Source organism: Bubalus kerabau, chromosome 2, assembly GCF_029407905.1.
Source record: "Bubalus kerabau isolate K-KA32 ecotype Philippines breed swamp buffalo chromosome 2, PCC_UOA_SB_1v2, whole genome shotgun sequence".
Taxonomy (NCBI): domain Eukaryota; kingdom Metazoa; phylum Chordata; class Mammalia; order Artiodactyla; family Bovidae; genus Bubalus; species Bubalus kerabau.
This window is the reverse complement of record NC_073625.1, coordinates 182,106,647-182,128,395: the sequence shown is the minus strand read 5'-3', so window position 1 is coordinate 182,128,395 and position 21,749 is coordinate 182,106,647. Positions and strand designations below refer to the sequence as shown.

The following is a 21,749-nucleotide window of genomic DNA, read 5'->3' as shown; positions in this document are numbered from 1 at the left end:
TATTCTAATACCAGGTCATCTGCAAACAGTTACAGATTCACTACTTCCTTTTCTATTTTGGTCCCTTTTCTTTCTTTCTTTTGCTTAATTGCTCTGGTTAAGGCTTCCAATATCACAATAAGATGAATAAAAGTGACATGAGTGAGTATCTTTGTCTTATTCCTAATCTTAGAGAAAAAGCTTCTAGCTATTGACTGCTGAGTATGATGTTGGCTGTTGGCTTCTCATGAATGGCTTTTATTATGTTGGAGCACATTCTCTCTCTACATAGTTTTCTGAAAATCTTTTAAATGCACATTAAATTTTAAATCCACTGGAATCTAAATTTAAACTTAAACATTTGAATTTTGTGAAAAGCCTTTTCTGCATCTATTGAGGTGATCATGATTTTTATTCTTCATTTTGTTAATATATCACATTGATTGATTTGTGGATATTGAACCACCCCCATCCCTTGCATCTCTGGAATAAATCCTACTTAGTCATAATTTCTGTATGTATTGCTGAATTCAGTTTGCTAATATTCTGTTGAGGATTTTTGCATTTATGTTCATTGTTGGCCTGTAATATTCTTTTCTTCTATCTTTGGTTTTCATATCAGGGTAAATGCTGGCGTTATAAAATTGGTTTGGAAGTCTTCTCTCCTCTCCTATTTTTTTGAAAGAGTTTGAGAAGGGTTGCTATTCTTTAATGTTCACTGGAAGTTACCAGAATTTACCAGTACAAACATCTGACCCTGGAGTTTTGTTTGTTGAGAAGTTTTGGGTTACTGATTCAATCTCCTTAATCAGTGTAATCAAATTTTTTTCATGACTTATTCTTCATAGTCTGTATATTTCTATACTTTTATTCATTTTTTTCTAGATTGTCCAATTTGTTGATATGTAAGTATTCATAGTAGAATCTCATGATTCTTTATCTCTGTGGTATCATTGTAATGTCTCTGCTTTCATTTCTAATTTTATTTGAGTCCTATTTTATTTTCTTGGTGTTGCTAGATAAGATTTGTCTCTTTAGTTTATCGTTGATAATTCATTTTTCAAAAATCAGCTCTTAGTAGGTCAATCAATCAAAATCAATCAATGAATCTTTGGGCTTCCCTGGTAGTCCAGTGGTTAAGAGTCTGCCTGCCAATGCAGGGGATATGGGTTCTATCCCTGGTCTGGGAAGATTCCACATGCTGCAGAGGAACTAACCCTGTGTGTCACAACTACTGAGCCAGGGCTCTAGAGCCCATACTTGACAATAAGAAAAGCCACCACAGTGATAAACCTATGAACTGCAACGAAGAGTATCCCCCATTGATTACAACTAGGGAAAGCCTGCATGAAGACCTAGAGCAGCCAAAAATAAGTCAATTAATTAAAACAAAACAAAACAAAACAGCTCTTAGGGACGTTCCTGGTGGTCCAGTGGTTAAGAATCCACCTGCCAATGCAGGGGCACAGGTTCGATCCCTGTTCTGGGAAGATCCCATGGGGCAACTAAGCCTGTGCACCACAACTACTGAGCCTATACTCCCGTGAGCCACAACTACTGAGGCTTGTATGCCCTAGATCCCCTGCCCCGCAACAAGAGAAGCTACCGCAATGAAAAGCCTGCACACCACATCTAAGGAGTAGCCCTGACTCACTGCCATGAAGCCCCAGAGCATCCACAGATAAATAGATAAAAGATTAATTAGACTGTACAAAAATATTTAAAAAAAAAACCTCAGCTCTTAGTTTCATTGATCTTTTCTATTGTCTTTTAGTCTCTCCTTCATTTCTGCTTTGATCTGTTATTTTCTTCTTTCTATAAATTTAGACTAGTTTGTTCTTCTTTTGTAGTTCCTTGAGGTCTGAGGTTAGGTTGTTTGAGACCTTTCTTATTTCTTAATAAGGCATCTATCACTATTGAGGAGTTCTTTTTTTATTTTAATATTTATTTGTTTTGGCTGAACCAAATCTTTTTTTTTTTTTTTTAAGTTCTACCAGTTTATTACTACCAACCCGTCACCCTCCACCCTCATGCACACATGCTGTCATGTAACCCCATGGACTGCAGCCTACCAGGCTCCTCTGTCCAGGCAAGAATACTGGAGTGGGTTGCCATTTCCTTCTCCATGCACCAAATCTTAGTTGTGGCATTCTGTTGGGATCTACATGATTCCATGTTGATCACATGTTGCTACATGAGTGATGTTTTAGTTGAGGCACACAAGATCTTTAGTTGCAACATGTGGAATCTGGTTCCCCAACCAGGGATTGAAAGTGGGCACCCTGCATTGGGAATATGGAATCTAAGCCACTGGGCCACCAGGGAAGCCCCAGGCATTTATCACTATAAACTTCCCTCTTAGAACTGCTTTTGCTGCATCACATAGGGTTGATATGTTGCATATCCGTTTTCATTTGTCTCAAAGTATTTTTTATTTCCCTTTTGTTGTTCAGTAGCAGGTAGTTTAATATCTATATATCTGTTGGCTTTCTAGTTTTATTCTTGTAATTGATTTCTGGTTTCATTATCACAGTGGTCAGAAAAGATGCTTGGTATGATTTCAGTCTTCAATTTATTGATTTTTTTTTTGTGTGTGTGTGGCTTAACTTATAATCCATGCTGGAGAATGTTTTATGAACACTTGAGAAGAATGTGTATTCTGTTACTTTTGAGTAGAATGTTTTATATATGTCTTTTAACTTCATTTGATCCAATGTGTCATTTAAGGTCCATGTTTCTGTATTGATTTTCTGTCTGGAGGATCTATTCATGGATTAAAGTGGAATATTAAAATCCCTTACTATTATATTGCTGTCTACTTCTTTATGTGTGTTGTTTGCTTTATACACTTAGGTGTTTCTATGTTGGGTGCATTACTTCTTAAAAATATTATATTCTCTTGTTGGGTTGACCCTTTTATCATTGTATATTGAGTTTCCTTGTCTCTGACTTAAAGTCTATTTTGTCTACTATAAGTATAGCCACTCCAGCTTTCATTTGGTTCCACTTCAGCTTTGTTCGTCTTGCGCTCTCTTACTTTTTGATTTGATGGTTTTCCATAGTGGTATGCTTTGATTCTTTTTGTCTTTTGTGTATCTATGGTGGTTATCATGAACTTACATAAAACAACTTATATTTTTATTTATACTGTCTATTTTAAGTTGATAACAATTTTGGTCTCATTCTAAGACTACATTTTTACTCCCCTCACCATGTTTTGTATTTTCGATGTCACAATTTACATCTTTTAATCTTATGTATCTACTAACAAATTATTGTAGTTATAATTATTTTTACTACTTTTGTCTTAACCTTCATAGTACCTTTATAAAGTGATTAACTCACCAACTTTACATTATTCTGAATTTTACTATGTATTTATCTCTATATATTTATCTGTAACTGTGAGATTTATACTTCCATGTTTCTTGTTACTAATTAATGTCCCCCTCCTCCAGCTTAAAGAAGTTCCTTTAGCATTTCTTGTAAGTCTGGTCTAGTGTTGATGAATTTCTTTATCTTTTCCTTGTCTGGAAACCTCTCTATTTGTCCTTCAATTCTGAAGGACAACTTTGCCAGTACAGTATTTTTTTCTTTCAGCACTTTAAATATATCATGCCAGTCTCTCTTCTGGCCTGGGAAGTTTCCACTGAAATATTGGCTAATGATCTTTGTGGGGGTTCCTTTGTACATAGCAAGTTGTTTTATCTCTTGCTGTTTTTAAGACTCTTGTTGTCTTTAACTTTTGATACCCTAATTATAATGTCTCTTTGCGTTCATCTTATATGGAATATCTTTTTCCTTTTCCAGGGTTAGGAAAATTTTCAGCATCTCTCTCTCTATCCTTCTGGGAATCATATAATGTGAATGTTGGTCTACTTGATATTGTTCCGTAAGTCCTTTGAACTATCTATACTCTTCATCTTTTTTCTTTTTGCTTTCTAATTCAATGGATTTCACTGAACTGTCTTCAAGTTCATTGATCTTTTTCTTGTTTGTTTCATCTAGTCTGATGTTGAAACCCTCTATTGTATTTTTCAAAAAAGTTTAGTTATTGCATTCTTCAGCTCTATGACTTCAGTTTAATATATACTTTTTTTTTTTTTTTTCTGTTGAAATTCTCACTTTGCTCATTCACTATTCTCATGAGCTTGGGGAACATCTTTATGACTGTTATTTTGAGCTCTTTATCAGCAAAATCACTCATCTGTTTCATTATGGTCATCTTATGAAATTTTAGTTTATTCTTTTGTTTGGAACATATTCCCTTGTTTCTTTTTTTCTTGCCTCTCTTTATTGGTTTCTGCACGTTAGATAAAGCAACCATCTTTTCTAGTGTTGAAGAAGTGGGCTTGTGTTGGAGATGAAACTTATTCAACCCTGCTCTAGCTCGTGGTTGTCCTTCAAACTTCTGTGATTGTTCAAGTAGACTAATTTGTTCTTAGTGGCTCCCAGTACTTGAGGGTGTGCCAAGACCTCTCAGTGTTCCAAAGAGGAGGATCTCAGTCAGCACCCAAGATTCAGGCTGACTGGAAGTCAGACTCTTGGGAAGCAGCTTTTAAAATATGCAAATATACCTTCTCCAGGGGAATACTGGAAAAAGAGCATTTCTCTCTGCTTCTCTGCATTGATTGAGCCCCGGGGTGATAGCCTTTCCAAAACTGTTTGCTACCATCTCACTGAACCTGTGAACACAAGTCCTGCTAACGCCCAGAACCAGGCTATCAAAGTATGTGTCCTCTAGGTGGTAGCCACAAAAGTCAGGGCATCAGACGTGTACACAGCTCCTTTTCAGAGGTACCAGTAACCAAGGGTAGGGCAGAAGGGAGAGTGTGAAGATGGTGTTCACCCCCTGAAGTCTCTGGAGAAGATTGTAGTCAAACCTTTGGTGTGTGTTTAATTAGAAGCCTGCCCCTCAGGCCAAAGCTATGAAGACACGCTAATAGAATTATTTCACAGAAAGACTGGGTGTGTTTCAGTTCTCGTTTCGTGCCCTGGGGATGATGGCTGGTTAAAAAAAACTTCTCCATTTGTTATAGTGTGGGACCTGTGAGTGTTAGCCCTGTTGGCCACCAGAACCAGGTGATCAAGGGGTGTCCCCTGGGAGCAGCCACAAAAACTTGGGTGCCAGGCATGAGCACAAATTCCTTCCTAGGAGATACTAGGAAAGAGGCAGAGGGAGAGGTTGAAGATGGCTCCAATCAGCCTCTGTAGACTTTAGATAAATATTTCATGAGGCCTCTCAATGTGTGTTTAATTGGAAGCCTGCCCCCAGGCGGTAGCAATGAAAATAAGTACCAATCCTCTTTTACAGAAAGAATGGGTATTTCAGTCTATTGCCTCCCTGCTCTGCCCTGGGAGTGATAGCTGTTTAAGAACTCTTCTCCATTTGTCCTATGGGACCTGCAGGACTAAGCCCCACTAGCTACTAGAACCAGGTGATGAAGAGGTGTTGTGTGGGGGTGGCTCCTCCCAAAATCAGGGCACCAGGCAAATGTACAGGCTCCTTTCTGGGAGGTACCAGAGATCTGGAGCAAGGCAGAGAGTGTACAAAATGCAGGTGTGGTGGCCTCGGTCTTTTGGAGAGTGTTTCAGTTGTCAGCTCTTGGTGTTAGGGGAAACACACTGAAACGGCCCACCCTGGCCGGGCACCACAGTAACCATTTGCATGAGTTATTTTATGAGAGGAGGTCCTGGTAAGGAACACAGAAGTAACAAGCCACCTCCAACTGGAAGAATTTGGGAAAGGTCAAAGGAGAGGCCACGTATCCTATCACTTTCCAGACTCCTTCTCAATGCCCTCCATCTTGGCTGAGCAATGCGTGTGCCACCAGGAACACCCTGAGTCAGAATGGCCAGAAACAACCCAGAAACTAATCCCATCACTATAAAACCCAAGATTGCAAGCCACGTGGCAGAGCAGTTCTCCCAGGTCCCCTTACCTTAGCGTTCTCCACTCAGGAGGCCCTTCCCAATAAAGTCTCTTGTTTTGTCAGCGTGTATGTCTCCTCTGACAATTCATTTCTGAATGTTACACAAGAGCCCCCTTTCGGGCCGCCCCTCCCTGCAACATGTGTTGAATGCGTGCCCCTCAGGTCAAAGCTTTTGCTTGTTTTATTGAGGTACAGTTGATACACAAGTGAACAACAGTGGTTCACAATTTTTTTTTTTTTTTTTACTGTTTCATGCAACTCAGGTTTATTCTACTGTGATACATGAAGACAGAAAAAATGAATTAGCACATAGTAAGAAAAAAAAAAACAAACCTCCTATGTGACTGTTAAATCCCATTAAGAATAATAGCTTTCACAAAAGCCTTAAGAAACTAGGAGGTTCAGAATTAACCCTGACCAGACAGAGACGAAGTTGCTTCTACTGCTTTCTTTGACAGTTCAAGTCCTGCAGCAAGGTGATAAACCTCAGTTTCCAAGCTGGAGGGCTGCAAGAATGATGCATTTTCTTGGCCTAGCACAGTGTTTGTTTTTTTTAATTGGAGGATAACTGCCTTAGTGTTGTGTTTCTGCTATACAACAAAGTGAATCAGCTCTAAGTACACATATATCCCCTCTCTCTTGATGCTTTTTGTTTCTTAATGCCACAATCTATTTCTGGACTCCCTATTCCACTGGTCTACATGTCTGTTCTTATAACCAATACGGTCCCTGCTGCTGCTGCTGCTGCTGCTGTGTCGCTTCAGTCGTGTTCGACTCTGTGTGACCCCATAGACAGCAGCCCACCAGGCTCCCCCGTCCCTGGGATTCTCCAGGCAAGAACACTGGATTGGGTCGCCATTTCCTTCTCCAGTGCATCAAAGTGAAAAGTGAAAGTGAAGTCGCTCAGTCGTGTCCAATTCTTAGCGACCCCATGGACTGCAGCCCACCAGCCTCCTCCATCCATGGGATTTTCCAGGCAAGAGTACTGGAGTGGGGTGCCATTGCCTTCTCCCACAATTTTTAAGTTATATTCCATTTATAATACAAACCTCAAAGCTTTACAATAAGCAGTTGGGCCTCTTTTACAGAAAGACTGGCCCTTTTCGGTCTGCCTCTGTACTGCATTCTCAGATAACTGTAGCCTTGTGGGTCTTAAGGAAACAAGTTCCACTGACTGTCAAAGGTAGATACTTGGGAAGCTTGCCTCTCAGATGTAGGTCTTAAAATGTGGGATGTCAGATGTGGAGTTCAAAGCCTTTGTTCCCCAGGAAGAAGTTCAGGTGTGCCAGTCTGCTTCTGACTGTGGGTGTCATGCTGGGGGTGGGGTTTATGGTGAGACTGTCTCAGCTTCCCCCTCTCTGCTTTGATGTGGTTTTCTCATTTGCCTGATATGTAGCAACCACTTTTTGTGACTCTTTCAGAGGAAATTGTTCTGTATATAGGATGCAGTGTGTCCATGGGACACAGGATCCACTAACATCATCATTTTTGAACTGGGTCTCTCCTTGACAGTCGCTCAGTTGTGTCTGACTCTTTGTGACCCCATGGACTGTTCAGTTCAGTTCAGTCGCTCAGTCGTGTCTGACTCTCTGTGACCCCATGAATTGCAGCACACCAGGCCTCCCTGTCCATCACCATCTCCCGGAGTTCACTCAAACTCACATCCATCGAGTTGGTGTTGCCATCCAGCCGTCTCATCCTCTGTCATCCCCTTTTCCTCCCGCCCCCAATCCCGCCCAGCATCATAGTCTTTTCCAATGAGTCAACTCTTTGCATGAGGTGGCCAAAGTACTGGAGTTGCAGCTTTAGCATCTTTCCTTCCAAAGAACACTGTAGTCCATGGAATTCTCCAGGTCATAATACTGGAGTGGGTAGTCTTTCCCTTCTCCAGGGAATCTCCCCAACCCAGGGACTGAACCCAGGTCCCCCACATTACAGGTGGATTCTTTACCAGCTGAGCCATAAAGGAAGCCCAGATCTCTCCTTACCCAATGTTGATTGATTTTATTAAGATCTGGAAACTTGATCAAATCCAAGTCATTGCGCTGAGGGAAAGATTACAGATGTTCTCTACTTCCTGCTACATCACATCAGGAGGCATGTCTGACTCTTTTTGTGACCAGTGAGTTCAGGTATTATCAGCTTGACCCATCATTATAAAAGTCCCTCTTTGCTTAGATCTATGATTTCATTAGAAACTATAAAATGGCTTGACTTCTATCATTTCTTCTGCACTTTCTGCCTGGAATTATTCTATAGGGCCTTTTCTCAACTGTCAGGTTATCCTGAAATGCAGTCATACTGGTAGGACAACTGCCCGATTCTTTCCTTTATCAGTTTCTATTGCTTTAGAAATATTGCTATTATATTAAAAGCAAAATAGTCTATTGCTTTTCCTTTATGCCTTGAAAAACATAAATATCTGTATCCTGGCTTTTCTTCCCATAAATACCTCACAAATTTAAAACACTCAATACTTTCAATTACAGAATCCCAAATGCTAAATAAGCATGAAATGCCAAAAGGATACTACTTTTATAAGTGGGAGAAAAACAAAGAGCTGTGTGCCTTGCTTGTTGACAGATTTTTTTCCCCCAAGAAACATGAATTGACTTAAAAATATTTATTTTTTATCTGCTTATTCCATCCATTGTTTGAGGTGCTGGGGAAATGCCCGTAAAACAGGTCAATAAATACAGATTTTAAAAGTATTTTTGAGGCTAGAGTGGGGGTCACACTATGGCCAACTGCCTATTTCCATATGGCCTTGAGTTCAGGATAGTTTTTATATTTTAGAGAGTTGGAGGAAAAATGCCACAAAGACCAGCCCACATTGCTTAAAAGTTCATTTTCCACCTTCTACAGAGAAAGCTTGCCAACCTCTGCTATAAACCAACACTTATGGAAGTACCTCCGAGTTAAAGGTTCATCTGTTAAGTTGCTGCAGGAGAGGGAAACATCAGGTCCTGGGACGGAGTGCTAAGAAGGGATCTTTTGCTTCATGCAGCAAAGACTTCACAAATGAGCCCCCCAAAAAAGAGTGAAAGTGAGTTTGAGGGATGCACACTCCATTGGCAGAACCTCTTCAGAAAGTGAGACTGGACTCATGCCATGGGGTTGTTGCTTTTTATGGGCTGAGTAATTTCATAGGCTAATGGCTGGGAGGAATACTCTAGTTATTTCAGGAAAGGATGGGATTTTTTCAGAAATTGGGCCACTGCCCACTTTTCCCATCTGAGTGATTTTATTACAATGAAAGTATAAGCTAAATGTCAATGACCAGATTATTCTTGAAGTCATCTTGGTTTCAGCCAGTTCCAGCCTGTTCAGCATGCTAATAAATAGTTGTGCCCTCCTTCACTGTCCAGAGGTTTTGTTTTGTCTTGTCCCTTCCCATCCTGTCTCAAAATGAACAGGTATGGACTAGAGCTTAAACAACAAACTTCTCACAGTTCTGGAGGCCAGACGTTTAAGGTCAAGATGCTGCCAGAGGCGGCTTCTGGTAAGGCATCTTCTCCTGACTTGCAGACAGCTGCCTGTGTCCCCACGTGGCCTTTCCTCTGTGCCCATGAACTCCTGGTCTCTCCTTAAAGCCCTCTCATAGGACTTCATTTAACCTTAATTATTTCCTTAAAGGCCAATCTCCAAGTACAGTCACATATCCGGTTAAGTGTCAATCTGTGAAATTTTCTTTAGTGGGCTGAAGAAGATAAAATTCAACCTGAAATATAAATACTAAATCCGAGGATAACTGAGTGTAGTGTCTGCGCTGAGGGCCGTACCTCTAACTCTGAGGGAGCGTGTGTGCTAAGCGGTTTGCTGCTGAAGTCCACAAACTACCTTACATGCTGAGGAGTCGTATTTGTTGAATCAGTGAATCGTGATGAGGCCAGAGTAATGCACATGAAAAGTCACAGGGAAATATAAGAAATGCTAATTTAAATGTCATAGATTAAAATACTACAGTAATTCTAAGGAGAAAGTAAGAATAATCAAGGAAAGCTTTTTTTCTTCCTTTTTAAATGAGATATCTACCTATGCTTAGAATTATCTGCATGTAAGAAGACTTCACTGGCATAAGGACATTTACAGTGCTAAGAGTCAAAACCTGACTGAAAATGTGTTATGCAGGGTGTAGACAGATTCTGGAGAGTCAAGAGAAGCTGAGATCTGGAGCCTTAAAATTGTACATTAAGGCCTGAACAGAGAAAATAGTTCATAATCATGGCAGAAAAGACAATGCTACATTAGTTCATTTATTCTGAGATACAGAAATAGTAGAATAATATTTGTTCTGGCAACAGTGTGCTCATCAAGAAAAGAGTACCTATTTCAAAGAATTCTTAAGTAGTTAAATTCAGAGAGAATCATACCTCAAACTGCCAATGAAAGGACCAGCTAACACAAAATGGTTCTAATAAAACCAGGTCTACGGGTTTTTTGTTTGGAGGAGGGCAGGAGTACAGTTTATATGACAATGCTACCTGTTTGCTGGTGTAAGAATTTGTGTTGTCCTAAGGATTTCTTTGGAAGAAATGATGCTAAACCTGAAACTCCAGTACTCTGGCAACCTCATGCAGAGTTGACTCAATGGAAAAGACTCTGATGCTGGGAAGGACTGGGGGCAGGAGGAGAAGGGGACGACAGAGGATGAGATGGCTGGATGGCATCACTGACTCGATGGACGTGAGTCTGAGTAAACTCCGGGAGTTGGTGATGGACAGGAAGGCCTGGCGTGCTGTGATTCATGGGGTTGCAAAGAGTCAGACACGACTGAGTGACTGAACTGAACTGAACTGAACTGAAGGCGTGAATTAGCTCAAAGCTAAAAAGACTGAAGGGCAGTGATAACCCCTACTTCATTTAGAGAAAAATCTGATGAAAACTTCAGGGGTTTGGTGTTCAGGTTAAGGGTTTTAATTCATCAACATTTGAGTTTGCCTTTCAAAGATTATTACTAGGAACTGAACAATTTACATCAAAATTACAGTCCCTTAAACAAAGTGAGGTAGCCTTATATTTAAAGAACTGTGGCCATGCATGTAGTATCTGGTGTTTAGGTTTAGATTAATAGAGGTTAATGCAGTTCTGTAGTTCTTCCTTTTTTTTAACCCACCAGAGCAAATTTCTACATGTGTATGTGCAAGTCGCTCAGTTATGTCCAACTCTTTTGCAACCCCATTGACTATACATACAGTCCATGGAATTCTCCAGGCCAGAATACTGGAGTGGGTAGCCGTTCCCTTCTCCACGGGATCTTCCCAATCTGGGGATCTAACCCGGGTCTCCTGCATTGCAGGCAGATTCTTTACCAACTGAGCCACCAGGGAAGCCCTAATAATTCTACATAAACAACATCAGAAACATAACTAGATTTATTTTTAAGCTGTTTTACAAATCTTTTATTTGCTTCAAGAGAATGGTTACCAGAATGTTTTGTTTTGTTTTGTTTAATTATCTATTTGAACAACAACTTTGAGTCACTACTTTTATTCTTTATTGTCTTTATCTTCCAAGTTTTGGCCCCCAAACTTGGCAAACATCATGGAGATTTGTACAAACATGCATATACATATATACACACGCACTTAAGTTTAAAGCCTCAGTTCCTCATTAAACCTTGTGCTCAGGCTCCTGTTAAGAAGAGATAAAATGGTATGAAGCTAAAAATCAGGGAAAATATGAATGAATCCCAATTGATAACTTTCTTGTTACGAATTAAAGCAGACATTTTAAGGCAAAATCTAACACCTTGCTCAAACTTCCTCTAAACTACAGACTTGGATACTTACAAGCAAATAAATAAAAACCCACATCACACACATCAATATGGTTTAACGACAAGCTAGCTGAGGAGCTGCATTTTGTTATTTCAGGTAACTTTCTATTAGGATCAGTTAATATTTCAGTGATTAAAATGTCAGGTGTTGAAAACTAACTTCAAGCTTCACCACTACACTGAAGCTGAATTCTCCAGGTTCTTGTCTTTAAATTACAAATCCATCACAGTCATCAAGTTATTAATTTAAAAAACATTTAATGTTTGGTAACTGAGTAAATATAATTACTGTACTCTGGGTCGTTTGATTTTATTTTTTTCTGCAGGAGCTTTCCTCTTTTGTGAGAATCCAGGCCCAGGTTCCTTTTTATTCTGAAGAAATGAAGCAGCTTCTGGTAGACAGTAATTTTCTACTTGAGGAGGGGATTCCTATAAAAGGGGAAAAACCCAACATTGTTAACTTTTTTTTTTTCAGATTTCAAACTGTTAATAAGGTAATAGATTCCTTTACTCTGCTTTATAATCAAAAAACTTAAACATCAGTCTTCCAAGATAGCTACTTAGCATTTGTCACCCTTAATGAACAGATCCCATATAACAAAATTTCACCTTTTATCGGAAAAATGAGTTTACAGCTCAGGCAGAGGTGGGCTAGCTCAGATCTTAATGGATTAAATATACATTAAAAAACAGAATAGAGAAAACATAAAATACAATTAATAGCTATCATTTAAGTGAGATGTTATATTTACTGCAAGTTTCTGAAAACCTTAAAAAAATTTTTCAATAAACATGTGAGATAGGTTTTTTATTCTCCATTTTACAGATAAAAAAGGTTAAATGACACAGTGTTATATAACTAGCAGGTGGCAAAGCCAAAATTCATGTACCTCTCCACTTGACTCCAAAATCCTTTGCATTTTTCTTCCACACAACCATATTCCAACATAAAAGAAAAGAGCTATTATAAGTGCAATTTATTCCTGGCAACATGGTAGACTGGAGAACACAAGGAATCACCACCACACTGGGTAAATGCCTTTCAATCCAACTCCTCCCAAGTTTAACCAGTATAACTTCCAACCAGAATATACGAAAAGCAATTACTCTAAGACACTGCAGAAGAAACAATCAGGCAAATACCAAATTGGGGGGGGGGGGGGGGCCTGACCTCTGGAAAGAAAGGAATGAAAAGGGCAAATCCTCTTTTTCATTTTTTACAGCTTTTAGTCAGGGGAGATGCCCCTGTCTATGTCACGTTGACTGGCTAAAACAGAAAAGTTTGAAGAGCCACAGGACAGAATGGCACCATAGCACTAGAAAATGAGGTGGGAAATTCCAGAAAATCTGAGGGGAGCTCCAACTCTGTATTATAAACACTGACCAAATTCTTACTTGACCCCTAAATCATGTCTGTCAGAGACTCAAGGTAAGGCCCCAAGAACCCAACTGAGATCTCTGAGCTGCAACTTACTGTGTAACGTCAGCCAAGCAAACTGCCTACTGCCTTTAAGGACTGAAAGACTTAATAGACTAGGGATGTCAAACACTTACACTGACCTGTAGGTCTAATATAATTCCTATTAAAACCATAGCAAGGGGTTTTTATAGACAAACAAGCTTATTTAAAATTTACATATAAAGATACAAGCAAAAAAAAAAGTACAAGCGCTAGAACAGCAACAGCAATTTTGAAAAAGAGGAATAAAGAGAAAGGAATCATTACTGAGTATTAGGACTAATTGAGTCTTGCGGGGGGGGGGGGGCGGGGGGAACCTTGCAGAGGGAAAGACACATAGATTGATGGAATCTATTCTGACTGACACAAAACCCACATCTAAATTTCAAAAAAGGTACAAATGCAACTAAATGGAGGATTAACCATTTGCTCTTTAAGAAATGGTTCTAAAGCAACTGGATATTCTGAGGCAGAAAACCCCCAGCCAACCCCCTGACGATTTTGTCCTAAACCTCACAACCAGGTTTCCCTGGTGGCTCAGACGGTGAAGAATCTGCCTGCAGTGCAGGAGCACTGGGTTCACTCCCTGGATCAGGAAGATCTCTGGAGAAGGGAATGGCTACCCACTGCAGTATTACTACCCGGAGAATCCCATGGACAGAGGAGCCTGGTGGGCTACAGTCCATGGGGTCACAAAGAGTTGGACACAACTTAGAGACTTTCACATGTTTTATGGAAAATGGGTCATAGAAAGTATAAAAACTGTAAAAACTTTTAAACTTCTGTTTTGCAAAAAATCCTGTTAAGAGATAAAGGTAGGAAATCCCTGTTGGTTCAGTGGTTAGGACTCAGTGCTTCCACTGCTCGGGGCCCAGGTTCAGCCCCTCGTGGGGGAACTAAGATCCTGCAAGCTGTGTGGCACAGCCAAAAAAAAAAAAAAAAAAAAAGAGTATAAAAGTAAAGAGATAAACCGAGATGGAGAAAATATGTGCAAACACATATCCAACAAAAGACGAGTATCTGCTACAAAAAACCCTCAAGGGTAAAACCAATTCAATTACAAAATGGGCAAAAGACATGAGGAGACATTTCAATAAAGAGGATTATAAACATGGTAAAAAAAAGCATACAAAGAGATGTTCATTTTGATTAGCCATTAAGGAAATGCAACAAGCTAAAACATGAGAGATTATATGCCAACTGAAATGATAATTAAATGTAGATGAGGATGCAAAGAAACTGGATCACTCAAACACTGACGGTGGGAATGTAAAATATGCCCACTCTGGAAACATGCACTTGGGCACTTATCCCAGTGCGGTGTAACCTTATATTCACATACAAACTATGCAAACATTCCTAGCAGCTCCAAGCCAGAAATAACCCAGATGGCCTTCAAGAGGTTAAAGATTAACTGTAGTATATCTGTATTACTCAGTAATAAAATGGAATAAAAGTGTATACTAACACAACAATTTGGATAAATCTCAAAAGAATTTTACTAAGTGAAAAAAGCCAACTGCCAAAGTTCACACACTATAGAAATTTCATTTATTTAAGATTTTAAAAAATCATTAAATTATAGAAATGGACAAAAGAATACTAATTGGGACTTGCTGGTGGTCCAGCAGTTAAGAATCTACCTTGCAATGCAGGGGACACAGGTTTGACCCCTGGTTGGGGAACTAGGTTCCACATGCTGGAGAGCAGCTAAGCCCACGCACTGCAACTACTGAGCCCACACACTGGAGACTGTGTGCCACGATCAGGATGTTCACGCGCTACAACAAAGGATCTTGTGTGATGCAATGAAGATCCCGTGGGCTGCAACTAAGACCTCACACAACGAAATAATAATTGTTTTTTTTTTTAGTGTCCTCTTAAAAAAAAAGATCAGTGGTTGCCAGGCATAAGAGATAGCTTGGGAGGTGGCAGGGTGGGGGTGGGGGGGTGGGAAATGACACACAGCATAAAGAACAATTCAAATTACCATTAACTTCTTATCAGAAATAAAAGAGGCCAGGAGAAAATGAAGTCTTTAAAGTACTAGAAGAAGAAAAAAACTCAACCCTCAATTCTATATCCTATCAAATATCTTCAAGAATAAAGGTAAAACAGATTTTCAAAAAAGAAAACTATAATTAGTCCCCATCATATCTGTATTATAAACTAAAGAAAGTTCTTCAGGCTGAAGGAAAATGATACCACACGAAAACTTAGCTCTTTAGAAAGAAATAACATTTAAGATGATATATATTAGGGTAAATATATCCCTTTTGATTTCCTTAAAATAAATAAGACTGTCTAAGGCAAAACTTAAAGTATTACACAAAACTGGAGTTATAACAGATAGATGGGTCAGACATGAAACATTTTAGTAGTTGCAAATCTTTGTTGCAACTACTCAACTATGTATGCAGTTGTAGTGCAAAAGCAGCCAAATAGAATATGTCAATGAATGAACACAGCTGGGTTTCAACTTTATAAGTTTTATTTATAAAATAGGCAACAGACTGGACTGTGGGCTGTAGTTTACTGACTCCTGGGTTGAAGAACAGGGGAAGCAATTGAATCTATATGGTTCCAAGATTTCTAAATTTTATGCAAAGTGGTACAATAGTAACTCTAGAAAGATTATGAAAAATTAAGTATATTGTAATCAGTAAAGCAAAACACTTCCCACCTGTCCAAAAAAAGCAGACAAGTTGTTGCTTTAAAAAGAATGGACGCTGGACTTGCCTGGTGGTCCAGTGGTTGAGAGTCCACCTGCCAATGCAGGGGACACAGGTTTAATCCCTGGTCCAGAAGATCCCACATGCCATGGAGCAACTAAGCCCATGTGCTGCAACTATGGAGTCCATGTGCCCAGAGCCCCTGCTCCTCAGCAAGAGAAGCCACAGCCATGAGAAACCCATAATCACAACTAGAGAGCAGACCCCACTCACTGCAACTAGAGAAAGCTCACACAGCAATGAAGAGCCAGTGCAGACGAGAAAAGGACAATGAATAAAATGGAGTTCTAAAAAATACCAAAAAAGACAAGAACTGAGGAACAAAGAACTGAGAGACAAACCAAACAAACAAATGGCAAAAAAGAAAATCCAGTATTGGTAATTACACTGTGGACTAAACTAGAGAATAAAAACCAAGTCCCAACTATATCCTGTTTATAAGAAAGCTATTTCCCCCTCCTCAATTTTTTAAAGTATTTAATTGGAAGATAATTGCTTTACAATATTGTATTGGTTTCTGCCATACACCAACATGTATCAGCCATAGGTATACATATGTCCCCTGCCTTTAAACCTCCCTCCCACCCCATCCCACCCCTCTAGGTTGTCACACACAGAGCCGCAGTTTGAGTTCCCTGAGTCACGCAGCAAATTCCCATTGGCTATCTATTTTACTTATGGCTGTGTATATGTTTCCATGCTACTCTCTCCATGCGTCCCACCTTCTCCTTCCCACTTCTTCTCTGTGTTCACAAGTCTGTTCTCTGTCTGTGTCTCCATTGCTGCCCTGCAAATAGGTTCATCAGTACCATACTTCTAGGTTCCATATATATGTGTTAATATATAATATTTTTCTCTGACTTCACTCTAATAGGCTCTAGGTTCATCCACCTTAGCACTGAATCAAATGTACTCCTTTTCATGGTTAAGTAATATTCCATTATACACACACATATGTATATACATATATATATATATATGTAAATAGTGCTGCAATGAACATTGGGGGTACATGTGTCTTTTTCAATTATGGTTTTGTCAAGGTATATACCCAGTAGTGGGACTGTTGGGTCATATAGTAGTTTTATTCCTAGTTTTTAAAGGAATTTCCACACTGTCCTCCATAGTGGCTGTATCAATTTACATTCCCACCAATAGTACAAGAGGGTTCCCTTTCAAGAAATTCATTTAACAACAAAGATAATTTAAAATTAAAAAAAAAAAGAAATTAAGAAGAAATAATCCCATTTACAATTGCATCAAAAAGAATAAAATACTGGGCAATAAATTCAACTAACATTTATAAACAGTAAGATTGATGAAATGAAGACTTATAAATTAGTGAACTGAAAGCTGTAAGACTGATGAAAAAGATACAAATAAACATAAAGATAATCTGTGCTCATGGATTAGAAGAATTAATGTTGTTAAAATGTCCTTGCTACCCAAAGCAATCTACAGATTCAATGCAATCCCTATCAAAACTCCATGGCATTTTTCAGAGAAATAGAACAAACAATCCTAAAATTTGTATGGAAACACAAAAGACTTCAAATAAAGCTATCTAGAGGAAGAATGACAAAGTTGGAGCATCATGTGCCCTGATTTCAAACTATATTACAAAGCTACAGTTATCAAAATAGTACATCATGTGAAATGCAGGGCTGGATGAAGCACAAGCTGGAATCAAGATTGCCAGGAGAAACATCAATAACCTCAGGTATGCAGATGACACTACCCTTATGGCAGAAAGCAAAGAGGAACTTAAAAGCTTGTTGATGAAAGTGAAAGAGAATGAAAAAGCTGGCTTAAAACTCAAGATTCAGAAAACTAAGATCATGATATCTGGTCTCATCACTTCATGGCAAATAGATAGGGAATGGAAACAGTGACAGACTTTATTTTTTGGGGGCTCCAAAATCACTACAGATGGTGACTGCAGTCATGAAATTAAAACACACTTGCTTCTTGGAAGAAAAGCTATGACAAAGCTACACAGCATCTTAAAAAGCAGAGACATTACTTTGCCAACAAAGGTCTGTCTAGTCAAAACTATGGTTTTTCTAGTAGTCATGCATGGATATGAGAGCTGGACCATAAGGAAAGCTGAGCGCCAAAGAATTGATGCTTTGAACTGTGGTGTTGGAGAAGACTCTTGAGAGTCCCTTGGACTGCAAGGATATCCAATCAGTCAATCCTAAAGGAAATCAATCCTGAATATTCATTGGAAGGACCAAAGTATTGGTAGCTCCAATACTTTGGCCATCTGATGTGAAGAGCTGACTCACTGAAAAAGACACTGATGCTGGGAAAGACTGAAGGCAGGAGGAGAAGGGGGTGACAGAGGACAAGATGGCTGGATGGCATCACTGACTATTAGACATGGGTTTGAGCAAGCTCTGGGAGATGGTGAAGGACAGGGAAGCCTGGTGTGCTGTAGTACATGGGGTCGCAAAGACTTGGACACAAGTGAGTGACCGAACAACATTGTATTGGCCTAAAAACAGATCAATGGAATAGACTAGAGACCCAGAAATAATCATAAGCATACATGGTCAAGTAATTTACAACAAAGATGCCAAGAATATACAACAGGGAAAAGACAGTCTTTTCGATAAACAGTGTTGGGAAAACTAAATCACCACATGCAAAAGAATGAAACTCAATTAATATCTTACATCACACACAAAAATACACTCAAAATGGATTAAAGACTTGAACATAAGACCTGAAACCATAAAACTCCTAGGAAAAAAACAGGTGGCAAGCTTCTCGACAGTGGTTTTGTTTTTTTTACTTGACACAAAAAGCAAAGGCAACAAAAGCAAAAATAAACAAGTGAGATTATCAAACGAAAACCTTCTGCACAATGAAGGAAACCATCAACAAAAGGAAAAGGCAACTTGTCAAATGGGAGAAAAAATTTGCAAATTATGTATCTGATAAGGAGTTAATATCCAAAGTGTACAAAACACTCATAAAACTCAACAGCGGGGGGAAAAAAATCCATTAAAAATAGGCAGAGGATCTGAACAGACATTTTCCCAAAGAAGACATACAGATGGCCAACAGGTATGTGAAAAAGTGCAAAAAGGATGAGGGTGGTCAGGAGATACAAATTTGATATATATAAGTCATGGGGATATAATTCACGGCATGGTGGTTATAATTAATAGTACTGTATGGTATATTTGAAACTTGTTGAGAGTCAATCTTGGAGGTTCTCAACACACAATATAAAAAAATTTGTAACTGCATGTGGTTGTACATGGACTTACTATGGGGATCACTTTGCAATATATACATAAAGTGAATCATTGTTATGAATCTAGGAGAGGAGGTCCAATAATTAGTCCACCCAAAACATCTGACCCAGCTCAAAATGGACAAGACGCAAATGTGCTCAATACTTTTAAACAGCGTTTTACCCACTTGTCTTAATCATGTATAGAAAACCAAGAATTACTAGATATCTGATAAATTCCTCTAACATGGATGATGAAAACCCAGCTGTGAAAACACAGATTAGTGGAAACAGAAACTATTCAGACATAAGAAAACGTAAAAAAAAAAAAAAAAGAACTTCCTACTAGATTATAGTTACATATAAAGGATTATAAATCAGATGGCTTCAGACTACTCAATAGCAATACTAGAAGCAAGGAGACAAAAGTTACTAGAAGAGACAAAGGGCAGTGAATGGAGCTCCTGGGATGATGGTAGTGTACAGAAGTAGATACAGGGTGACCATCCAAACTGAAGCAACGCACTGAAGACATGTTGAAGCCTGTTATCACGAAGATCCCTGCAGCCACAGCACCTAGTTTCTAACCTGACGTCAGAACACTGGGGTAAGCCTATCTCAGGGTCCTACCTCTGCTTGGCTTCTCTTGGCCATGAACTTGACGTGAAGCTGCTGCTCTCCCATCCTTAGCCTGCTGCCTCACTCTATAAAATGTCTTCTGTTTTGACCTACTCCTGAGACCTAGAGATAGGCAATGATGAGCTCAGATGCAGAAATACAGGGCAGTTTACTCCCCCAATGCATTTCTCCAGATATCTAGAACTTGACACACGTTATCAACCCTGACAAAGGCAAGGATATGAACAACCAGAGAGGAGCAACTGGAGGTCATATGAGACTAGCAATCTATATTTTATCCTGGGTGCCTGGATGACATTCTGCTATTCTTTAACCAGGAAATACTTTCTATACACTTCTTTCATATGTAAGAAAAAATACCAACAAATCCTATAGTACACGTACAAACACTTGACATGGTACAAATTAAGCAATTCATCTACGTTGGGTCCTATCTTAGATGGCAGCCATATCCCTGAAACAATCAGTAACTTCTGGAGGGATGAAATACAGGAGCCTCTCTACATTCCCCTAATCCCTGCCCCTTATTCAATTAGTAGAATTTTAAAACCTCATATCTCAACAAATAGATTTCTAAAAAATATATTTAGGGGGAAGCAGTCCCAAGATGGTGGAGGAATAGGACAGGGAGACCTCTTTCGCTCTCACAAATTCATCAAAAGATCATCTGAATGTTGAGCAACTTCCACAAAACAACTTCTGAACGCTGGCGGAGTACACCAGGCACCCAGAAAGGCAGCCCATTCTCTTCGAAAGGAGGTAGGACAAAATATAAAAGACAGAAACAGAGATAAAAGATTTAGGGATGGAGACCTGACTTGAGGAGAGAGTGTGAAGGAGGAGAAGTTTCCACACAGTAGGAAACCCTCTCACAGGTGGGTCTGTGGGGAATTTTGTAATCTAAGAGGGCAACATAACTGGGAGAAAAAAAAAAAAAAGAACCCCACAGAATACACACCTAACCACAACTGCCAGCATCACAGCAGCCCAGATGCTTGCGTCTACCACCAGAGTGGGGGCTGGGCAGGGAGGACTGGACAGCATCATCGGTCCTTAGGGTAAGGAATGGGCCTGAATGCCCTGATGACAATCTGAGAGAGCTAACATGAGACTGCAACATGGGATCACCAGAGAGACAGAAAAAAAAAAAAAAAACAACTTTCCTGAGAAAGGCTCTAACACAGCACAGTCACCCCTGGTGCACTCACAGAACAAAAGATGAGTGAATATCAAAGGAGTGCGAGCCAGCTGCAATATAGGGCCCTCCCTCCCAAGAGGCAGAGAGGCAGGTGTGCAACAGACAGAGCCAGAGCTGGAAGGCAAGGGGCTGCTGCAATCTCAGCTCCGGAGACTGCATCTTCTACCAAACTGTGAGCAGACTCCCAGTTGCTAGCTTCGTCTTTTTGGGTTCCTGGATGGTTGACATCTCCCAGGAGTGTCACAGCCTGAGATCAGCTCCCCAGAGACACACGGCATACCTGTGATGGGGCTCTCACAGCATACCTGGGAAACCAACAGGCCAGGACCAGGGAGGTGATTAAGATGCATGGTGCATCTGGGACAGTGTGCTCATCAAGCACTGGGTTGCCTGAGGTGCTCGGACCTGGGAGGCACAGAATGCACAGCCCATCTGGGTCTGTGCCCCTGCAAAGCTCCCGAGAACATGAGCAGCTTAGACCTGGGGACTGCATGAAATGTAGGGCCCACTTGGGACAGTGTCCTTGAAGAGCACCCTGGAGTCTGAACAGTGTAGACCTGGGAAACACACGCTGCCCTGGGCTGTGGTAAACCCAGGGTGGTCCACACACTGCGAGCACTCCCCACACATGCCAGTGGTATTTGTTTGCAGTGTCCCTCCCTCCCCAAAACACAACTGAACAAGTGAGCCTAAATAAGTAGCCACCTTCACCCTCTTGTGTCAGGGCAGAAATTAGACACTGAAGAGATTTGCAAACAGAGGAAGTCAAAATAAACAGAAGAAGGA

At 39.9% G+C, this 21,749-nt stretch overlaps 1 protein-coding gene across 6 annotated transcripts in view; it reads right to left on the bottom strand.

The window, feature by feature from the left end:
• Nucleotides 1-11,231: 11,231 nt before the first annotated feature.
• Nucleotides 11,232-21,749, bottom strand: part of TOPBP1 (DNA topoisomerase II binding protein 1) — a 70,260-nt gene continuing 59,742 nt past the window's right edge. For 5 of the 6 annotated variants that reach the window (XM_055569660.1, XM_055569657.1, XM_055569656.1 and 2 more), the window contains 2 exons: nt 11,981-12,120; nt 11,232-11,546 (listed from right to left, as the gene is read on the bottom strand). In XM_055569660.1, the coding sequence (XP_055425635.1) occupies nt 11,507-11,546; nt 11,981-12,120 (180 nt within the window). In that variant the 3' untranslated portion in view covers nt 11,232-11,506. The remainder of the gene's footprint in view (nt 11,547-11,980; nt 12,121-21,749) is intronic. The other variant, XM_055569658.1, reaches the window with a different exon arrangement.